At 50.9% G+C, this 10067-nt stretch overlaps 1 protein-coding gene across 1 annotated transcript in view; it reads right to left on the bottom strand.

The window, feature by feature from the left end:
* Positions 1-9691, bottom strand: part of LOC144612412 (ras-related protein Rab-25-like) — a 10690-nt gene extending 999 nt beyond the window's left edge. The window contains exon 1 of the mRNA XM_078432030.1: positions 9521-9691. Coding sequence (XP_078288156.1) covers positions 9521-9560 — 40 coding nt within the window. The 5' untranslated portion in view covers positions 9561-9691. The remainder of the gene's footprint in view (positions 1-9520) is intronic.
* Between the last annotated feature and the right edge of the window lie 376 nt (positions 9692-10067).

Below are 10067 nucleotides of genomic sequence, written 5' to 3'. Positions count from 1 at the left end.
GAAGACGGTTATCAAAGATCACAGCAGGATCAGGTCAGTTGGGGAGTGGGCTGAGGATTGGTTAGTCTAGTTTAGACACAGCGCTGAAACAGGCCCTTCGGCCCACCGGGGCCGTGCCGCCCAGCGATCCCCGCACACTAACACTATCCTACACACACACTGGGGACAATTAACAATCTTTACCAAAGCCAATTAACCTACAAACCTGCACGTCTTTGGAGTGTGGGAGGAAACCGGAGCGCCCGGAGAAAACCCACGCAGGTCACGGGGAGAACAAACGTACAAACTCCGTACAGACGGCGCCCGTGGTCGGGATGGAACCCGGGTCTCCGGCGCTGTGAGGCAGCAACTCTACCGCCGCGCCACCTCGATTTATGCAGATGTAAGTGTGAGGTGTTGCATTTGCAAAGTCGAACCAGGGCAGGAACGACAGGGCTGTGGGGAGTGTTGTAGAGCAGAGGGATCTAGGAGCACAGGTAGATGGGGAGTGTTGTAGAGCAGAGGGATCTAGGAGCGCAGGTACACAGTTCCCTGAAAGTATGGCGTCACAGGTAGATGGGGAGTGTTGTAGAGCAGAGGGATCTAGGAGCGCAGGTAGACAGGGAGTGTTGTAGAGCAGAGGGGTCTAGGAGCGCAGGTAGACAGGGAGTGTTGTAGAGCAGAGGGATCTAGGAGCGCAGGTAGACAGGGAGTGTTGTAGAGCAGAGGGGTCTAGGAGCGCAGGTAGACAGGGAGTGTTGTAGAGCAGAGGGGTCTAGGAGCGCAGGTACATCGTGGTGCCACAGGTAGATAGGGTGGTCAAGAAGGCTTTTGGCACATTGGCCTTCGTCAGTCAAACCCTTAAGTGTAGAAGCTGGGACAGACACAATAAGCTGGAGTAATTCAGCCGTTCAGACAGAATCACAAGATGTAGGAGCAAAATTAGGCCATTCGGCCCTTCAAGTCTACTCCCCCATTCAATCATGGCTGATCTATCTCTCCCTCCTAACCCCATTCTCCTGTCTTCTGCCTGTAACCCCTGACACCAGTACTAATCAAGAATCTATCTAATCAAGAACGTCCTTTAATTCTGAGGCTGTGACCTCTAGTCCTAGACTCTCCCACTAGTGGAAACATCCTCTTCACAACATGGGGGGGGGGGGAGGGGGGATTGGAGGGAGAATCTCAGACTAGTCACAGCCTCAGAATTAAAGGACGTTCCTTTAGGAAGGAGATGGGGAGGAATTTCTTCAGTCAGAGGGCGGTGAATGTGTGGGATTCTTTGCCACAGACGGCTGTGGGGGCCACAAGTCAGTGGGTATATTCAAGGCAGAGATGGACAGATTGTTGATCAGTGCGGGTGTCAGGGGTTGTGGGGAGAAGGCAGGAGAATGGGGTTAGGAGGGAGAGATAGAACAGATGCGATTGAATGGCGGAGTGGACTCGATGGGCCGAATGGCCTAATTCTGCTCTAATCACTTTTGAGATTGGAGGCGAGGAAAGGCCGGGACAAATCAGGGCGGGCGACATATGAGCTCAGGAAGGGTGGAGCCCACACTGCCCCATTGTTGGCTGGGAGAGGCGGGAGGGGTGCAGGGGTACGACTAGTGGAACAGGAAGAGCAACCAGGGCGGGGGAGAGAGGAGAGGGAGTCGGAGTAACCTGAAATCAGCTTGGGCAGCTTACAACCCAGCGGTACAAACATTGTTTTAGTTTAGTTTAGCGATACAGCGCGGAAACAGGCCCTTCGGCCCACCGAGTCCGTGCCGCCCAGCGATCCCCACACACTAACACTATCCTACACACACTAGGGACAACCTTTACATTTGCCCAGCCAATTAACCTACAAACCTGCACGTCTTTGGAGTGTGGGAGGAAACCGAAGATCTCGGAGAAAACCCACGCAGGTCACGGGGAGAACGTGCAAACTCCGTACAGACGGCGCTCGTAGTCGGGATGGAACCCGGGTCTCCGGCGCTGCATTCGCTATAAGGCGGCAACTCTACCGCTGCGCCACCGTGACCTCCCATTGATTGCTCTCATTTCAGGTAACTTGTTGATGAGTTTGTACGTTCTCCATGTGACCGCGTGGGTTTTCTCCGGGTGCTCTGGTTTACACCCAACTCCCAAAGACCTGCAGCTTTGCAGGTTAATTTGGCTTCGCTATAAAATGTAGGATAAACGTAAATATTGATTGCTCCAACTTCAAGTAAACCCTTGGCATTCCCTTTCTCTCCATCCCTCCCCAAACCACCTCCCCCACCCACCCCCCTCCCATCCCCCCCAATTCAAGTCACACCAGCTTCTCGTTCTCACCCAACAAACAACTGACAATGAGCAGGAGTGAGAGGGTTAACATATGATGAGCGTTTGTGGGCACTGGGCCTGTACTCGCTGGAGTTTAGAAGGATGAGGGGGGACCTCAATGAAACGTACAGAACAGTGAGCGGCCTGGATAGAGTGGATGTGGAGAGGATGTTTCCACTAGTGGGAGAGTCTAGGACCAGAGGGCACAGCCTCAGAATTAAAGGACGTTCCTTTAGGAAGGAGATGAGGAGGAATTTCGGAAAAGGGGACGTACAACGAGATCTGGGTGTCCTAGTGCATCAGTCACTGAAAGGAAGCATGCAGGTACAGCAGGCAGTGAAGAAAGCCAATGGAATGTTGGCCTTCATAACAAGAGGAGTTGAGTATAGGAGCAAAGAGGTCCTTCTGCAGTTGTACAGGGCCCTAGTGAGTCGGGATGGAACCCGGGTCTCCGGCGCTGTGAGGCAGCGATTCTACCGCCGTGCCACAGTCCGTTACACTACCTGCCTCAACCACTTCATCTGCAAGCTCGCTCTGTATTCCCACCACCCTCCGTGTGGAAAAAAAGGTTGCTCCTCGGGATCCTAATAACCCTTTGTAGGAAAACAAGGAACTGCAGATGCTGGTAATGACAACAAAAAGACAAAAAGTGCTGGAGTAACTCGGCAGGGACAGGTAGACTCAGAATCAGTCTGAAGAAGGGCCCATCTCATGTTCTCCAGACCCGTTGAGTTACTCCAGCATGTTCGGTCTTCCTATTAAATCTTCCTCCCCCCACCTTGAACAAACGTTGTCCAGTTCTTCACTCCACTACCCTGGTGTGACCTTGCTCCTCCTCGTGGGAAGCACATGGGATGGGCGGGCATTGGAGGGATATGGATCATGTGCAGGCAGAGGAGGTTAGCTGAACCTGGCGTCATGGTCGTCATGGACATTGTGGGCCGAATGGCCTGTTCCCGTGCTGGGCTGGTGTTCCAGAGATATACAGGTTTGTAGGTTAACTGGTATTGGTATAAATGCTAATTGTCCCTAGTGTGTAAAATTATAGAAGGACCGGACAAGCTAGATGCAGGAAAAATGTTCCCAATGTTGGGGGAGTCCAGAACCAGGGGCCACACAGTCTAAGAGTAAAGGGGAGGCCATTTAAAACTGAGGTGAGAAGGAACTTTTTCACCCAGAGAGTTGTGAATTTGTGGAATTCTCTGCCACAGAGGGCAGTGGAGGCAAATTCGCTGGATGGATTTAAGAGAGAGTTAGATAGAGCTCTAGGGGCTAGTGGAATCAAGGGATATGGGGAGAAGGCAGGCACGGGTTACTGATTGTGGACGATCAGCCGTGATCACATTGAATGGCGGTGCTTGCTCAAAGGGCCGAATGGCCTCCTCCTGCACCTATTTTCTATGTGTGTAGGATAGTGTTAGTGTGCGGGGATCGCTGGTCGGCGCGGACTCGGTGGGCCGAAGGGCCTGTTTCCGTGCTGTATCTCTAAACTAAACAATAACGTCGCCCTTCAGCTTCCTGCACTCTGTAAAATCTAGTCCCAGCCTATTCTCCTGATAAATATATATAAAGTGAGACCGCACCTGGAGTACTGTGTGCAGTTTTGGTCTCCAAATTTGAGGAAGGATGTTCTTGCTATTGAGGGCGTGCAGCGTAGGTTTACTAGGTTAATTCCCTGGAATGGCAGGGCTGTCGTATGTTGAAAGACTGGAGCGACTAGGCTTGTATACACTGGAATTTAGAAGGATGAGAGGGGATCTTATCGAAACGTTTAAGATTATTAAGGGATTATTAAGAATAAGGGGTCGGCCATTTAGAACTGAGATGAGGAAAAACTTTTTCAGTCCGAGAGTTGTGAATCTGTGGAATTCTCTGCCTCAGAAGGCAGCAGGCTCGAAGGGCCGAATGGCCTACTCCTGCACCTATTGTCTGATCATCATGAGACACAGGTGAGGTGCTGGCAGGCTGGAGGGTGGCTAATGTTGTGCCTCTATTTAAGATGGGCTGCAAGGAAAATCCTGGGAACTGTAGACCAGTGGGTCTGACGTCAGTGGTAAACATAGAAAACAATAGACAATAGACAATAGGTGCAGGAGGAGGCCATTCGGCCCTTCGAGCCAGCACCGCCATTCAATGTGATCATGGCTGATCATTCTCAATCAGTACCCCGTTCCTGCCTTCTCCCCATACCCCCTGACTCCGCTATCCTTAAGAGCTCTATCTAGCTCTCTCTTGAAAGCATTCAGAGAATTGGCCTCCGCTGCCTTCCGAGGCAGAGAATTCCACAGATTCACAACTCTCTGACTGAAAAAGTTTTTCCTCATCTCCGTTCTAAATGGCCGACCCCTTATTCTTAAACTGTGGCCCCTTGTTCTGGACTCCCCCAACATTGGGAACATGTTTCCTGCCTCTAACGTGTCCAACCCCTTAATAATCTTATACGTTTCGATAAGATCCCCTCTCATCCTTCTAAATTCCAGTGTATACAAGCCTAGTCGCTCCAGTCTTTCAACGTACGACAGTCCCGCCATTCCGGGAATTAACCTAGTAAACCTACGCTGCACGCCCTCAATAGCAAGAATATCCTTCCTCAAATTTGGTGACCAAAACTGCACACAGTACTCCAGGTGCGGTCTCACTAGGGCCCTGTACAACTGCAGAAGGACCTCTTTGCTCCTATACTCAAATCCTCTTGTTATGAAGGCCAACATTCCATTGGCTTTCTTCATGTGCTGGAGGAGGCCTTTTGGCCCTTCCAGCCAAGTTACTGGAGAGTATTCTGAGGGATAAGATATCTATGCATTTGGATAGACCGGGATTGATTGGTGATAGTCAGCATGGTTTTACACAGTGCCTGACAAACCCGGTTGAGTTTTTTTTTGAAGAAGTAACCAAGAATGGTGATAAGGCAGAACTATTGATGGCCTTCAGCAAGGCCTTTAATCAGGTTCCGCATGGTAGGCTGCTCGGGAAGGTTAGATCACACGGGATCCAAGGAGAGCTGGCCGACCGGATAGAGAATTAGCTTCATGGAAGACAGCAGAGGGCGGTGGTGGAAACGATCAAAGACTTGTCCCTGTCCCACCCCGGTCGTTCCTTCTCCCCGCTCCCGTCCGGCAGAAGGTGCAGAAGCTTGAAAGTGCGCACCACCAGACTCAGGACAGCGTCTTCCCCACGGTTATCAGGCTTCTGAACGGTCCATCCATAAGGTAGGTTACTGTCCGATTCACCTCTACCCCATTGCGGACATTGGACTGTGTCTCTGGAACTGGTGCACTACAATGCTGAGAACTACATTCTGCACTCTGTATAGTTATAGAGTGTCACAGTGTGGAAACAGGCCCTTCGGCCCAACTTGCCCACACCGGCCAACATGCCCCAGCTACACTAGTCCCACCTGCCCGCGTTTGGCCCATATCCCTCCAAACCCGTCCTATCCATGTACCTGTCTTCCCGCTTAGTTTCACTGTTCCGACCTCCTCGTTATCACCTCGTCTACAGACAACAATGGATCATTGTGGGCTCCACCTTTCGTTGCTGGCCTTGATTTGTTATCCGGTGACTGTTTAGCATGCGATAGATTTGTAGAGTGAGAGTCAGAGAGTGATGTAGTGTGGAAACAGGCTCTTCGGCCCAACTTGCCCACATCGGCCAACAATGTTCCAGCTACACTAGTCCCACTTGCCTGTTCTTGGTTCATATCCCTCCAAACCTGTCCTATCCATGTACCTGTCTAAATGTTGGGATAGTCCCAGCCTCAACTACCTCCTCCGGCAGCTCGTTCCATACGCCCACCACCCTCTGTGTGGAAAAGTTACCCCTCGGATTCCTATTAAATCTTTTCCCCTTCACCTTGAACCCATGTCCTCTGGTCCTCGATTCCCCTACTCTGGGCAAGAGACTCTGTGCGTCTACCCGATCTATTCCTCTCGTGATTTTATACACGTTTCAGCGCCCGGTGCGATTCGGCCGCGGGGACTTCCATCCCCTTGCGGGGACTGTGCGGGTCGGTCGAGGACGAGCTGTCTGTCCGTGGGCGTGGGGAAGAGAGTGGAAGTTTTGTTGCCTCCATCACAGTGAGGGGGTGTTTGGGGTCACTGTGATGGACGTTTGTGTTGGGGTCATGTGTCTTGTGTTCTTTTTTGTATGACTGCTATGTAGTTTCGTTCGGTACCTCGGTACCGAATGACAAATAAAGCTCTGTTATACTGTTATACTGTTATAAGATCACCCCTCATCCTCCTGCGCTCCAAGGAATAGAGACCCAGCCTGCTCAACCTCTCCCTGTACCTCACACCCTCTAGTCCTGGCAACATCCTCGTGAATCTTGAACAACCCTTCCATAAGCTAGGGTGCCGTCCAATCCACCTCTACCCCATTGCGGACATTGGACATTGGACTTTGTCTCTGGAACTGGTGCACTACAATGCATCACACGCACCACACTCCCCACCATTGTAGATGTAGCCCACACTCACACACGCACCACACTCCCCACCATTGTAGATGTAGCCCACACTCACACACGCACCACACTCCCCACCATTGTAGATGTAGCCCACACTCACACACGCACCACACTCCCCACCATTGTAGATGTAGCCCACACTCACACACACCACACTCGCCACCATCGACTCCATCTACACCTCACGCTGCCTCGGGTTAAAGCAGCCGACATCGTCAAAGACTTGTCCCTGTCCCACCCCGGTCATTCTCTCTTCTCCCTGCTCCCATCTGGCAGAAGGTACAGAAGCTTACACCCCTGTTAATTCTGTCCGATTGCAGATGTTGGACCATTCTGGATTCTCTACCCAGCTGTTATCAGACTACGGGACAGTTCACCGGCACTTTCCCGTACTCTGCACTAGACATTGTTCTCTTTGCACCACCCATTGTGAACCTGTGTGTATGTGGTGATCGTACTCATGGATGGTAAGATTTGACTGCACCGTATAGCACAGAGCTGCTGCCTCACGGCGCCAGAGACCCGGGTTCCATCCCGACTGCGGGCGCTGTCTGTACGGAGTTTGCACGTTCTCCCCGTGACCTGCGTGGGTTTTCTCCGAGATCGTCGGTTTCCTCCCACACTCCAAAGACGTGCAGGTTTGTGGGTTAATCGGCTTGGTATTAGTGCAAATTGTCCCTAGTGTGTGTAGGATAGTGTTAGTGTGCGGGGATCGCTGGTCGGCATGGACTCGGTAGGCCTTCGGAAACAGGCCCTTCGGCCCACCGAGTCCGTGCTGACCAGCGATCCCCGCACACTAACACTATCCTACACACACTAGGGACAATTCTAACCTAAACTAAATAATACCAATATCGGGGTGATTGGGGAGGGTTGGATTAAGATTCATGATTAGAGTTACAGGTTAATGACAGAGTTGTGAATGAAGTTGATCAAACAGGTTCAGGTTTAGTGGTGATGTTAAGTGGTTAAAACTAGTTCTAGCTCATTTTAGTGCTTGGGGTTACTGATTACAATCAGTGATGCTACTGATTAAGGCTAGTTTGTGAATCTGGTTAATGGTTAATAATGAAGGATACTGGTGATGGTTAATGATCAGGGATTAAGTTAAGGCTAACCTCGTGAGTTACTCGATTAGAACTCAGGAAATCAAGTGTGCATTGAGATCAGGTTAAGGTTAATGCCAAGGGTTACTAGTTCACATTAGAGCAGATGCAACTGGTTAAGGTTAGCATTGATTGTTATTAGTTCAGGTTAGTGTCCAGGTTTACTAAGATCTGTACCTAGGATTACCAGTTAAAATTACTGCGGAGTGCAATTCAGGGTTAGTGCAAAGGATTACTAGTTAAGATTACTGCCAAGTGCTTGTTAATGTCAGTGCCTAGGTTACTGGCTAACGTCAGCGCATAGGGTTACTGGTCAAGGTTAGCATCTAATCATTATTAAAACATGTTCTGACAGAGTGACTGAAGGTGCCGCAGACTAGTGCCCGGGATTACTAGTTCAGATTATAACAGAGTTACTAGTTAGGGTTGGGCCCATGTTACAGGTTAATGTTAGTGTCTAGGATTAATAGTCCAGGCTGTGACTTAGTTACTAGTTCAGGATCGACCCTAGGGCTACTGCTTAAGGTAACGCCAAGGGTTACCAGTGCAGGTTATAACTGAGTTACTGGTCCGGGTTATAACTGAGTTACTAGTACAGGTTATGACTGAGTTACTAGTCCAGGTTATAACTGAGTTACTAGTCCAGGTTATAACTGAGTTACTGGTCCAGGTTATAACTGAGTTACTGGTCCGGGTTATGACTGAGTTACTAGTCCAGGTTATAACTGAGTTACTAGTCCAGATTAGAACTGTTACTAGTTCAAGCCTAGGCCTACTGATTAAGTTAATCCCAAGGGTTACTATAACTGAGTTTCTAGTCCGGGTTATAACTGAGTTACTAGTCCGGGTTATAACTGAGTTACTAGTCCAGGTTATAACTGAGTTACTAGTCCGGGTTATAACTGAGTTACTAGTCCGGGTTATAACTGAGTTACTAGTCCGGGTTATAACTGAGTTACTAGTCCGGGTTATAACTGAGTTACTAGTCCGGGTTATAACTGAGTTACTAGTGCGGGTTATAACTGAGTTCCTAGTCCGGGTTATAACTGAGTTACTAGTCCGGGTTATAACTGAGTTACTAGTCCGGGTTATAACTGAGTTACTGGTCCGGGTTATAACTGAGTTACTGGTCCGGGTTATAACTGAGTTACTAGTCCGGGTTATAACTGAGTTACTAGTCCGGGTTATAACTGAGTTACTAGTCCGGGTTCTAACTGAGTTACTAGTCCGGGTTATAACTGAGTTACTAGTCCGGGTTATAACTGAGTTACTAGTCCGGGTTATAATTGAGTTACTAGTCCAGGTTATGACTGAGTTACTAGTCCGGGTTATGACTGAGTTACTAGTCCGGGTTATAATTGAGTTACTAGTCCCGGTTATGACTGAGTTACTAGTCCGGGTTATGACTGAGTTACTAGTCCGGGTTATAACTGAGTTACTAGTCCGGGTTATGACTGAGTTACTAGTCCCGGTTATGACTGAGTTACTAGTCCAGGTTATGACTGAGTTACTAGTCCGGGTTATGACTGAGTTACTAGTCCGGGTTATAATTGAGTTACTAGTTCAGGTTATGACTGAGTTACTGGTGCGGGTTATACCCGAGTTACTGGTGCGGGTTATACCTGAGTTACCGATGTGGGTCGGGGTCGGGGCCTCTCACCTTTAAACACAAAGTTGTAATTGTCCTCGGCGGAGCTCATCCTGTCGCCGCTTCGGCCCAGCCGCCGCTTCCTGCTCCCGTCCACGCCCCCGCCCCCGCGGGGCCGCACCTCCACCTGTAGCCGCAGCTGTAGCTGCACCCGGGGCCGCACCTCCACCTGTAGCCGCAGCTGTAGCTGCACCCGGGGCCGCACCTCCACCTGCAGCTGGGCCCGGCACCTCCGCACCTGTACCTGTAGCTCCTCCCGAGGCCGCCCCTCCACCTGTCCCTGGCGCCTCCTCACCTGTACCTGTAGCTCCACCCGTGGCCGCACCTCCACCTGTCCCTGAGCCCGTCGCCCACCTCCACCTCACCTGCGGCGCCGGGCCCCGCCCTCACCTGCCCGCCTCCCGTCAGTCACCGCGCCCCGCCCTCGGACGTCACCGCGTCCCACCAGTCACCTCACCGCACCCCGCGCACACATCACCGTGCCCCGCCCACACGTCACCGCGTCCCATCCAGCACGTCACCGCGTCAAATCACATTGCGTCACCGCCCCCTGGACGTC

The sequence above is a fragment of the Rhinoraja longicauda genome, chromosome 44, assembly GCF_053455715.1.
Source record: "Rhinoraja longicauda isolate Sanriku21f chromosome 44, sRhiLon1.1, whole genome shotgun sequence".
NCBI classification, from domain to species: domain Eukaryota; kingdom Metazoa; phylum Chordata; class Chondrichthyes; order Rajiformes; family Arhynchobatidae; genus Rhinoraja; species Rhinoraja longicauda.
This window is presented reverse-complemented; position numbering and strand designations above follow the sequence as displayed.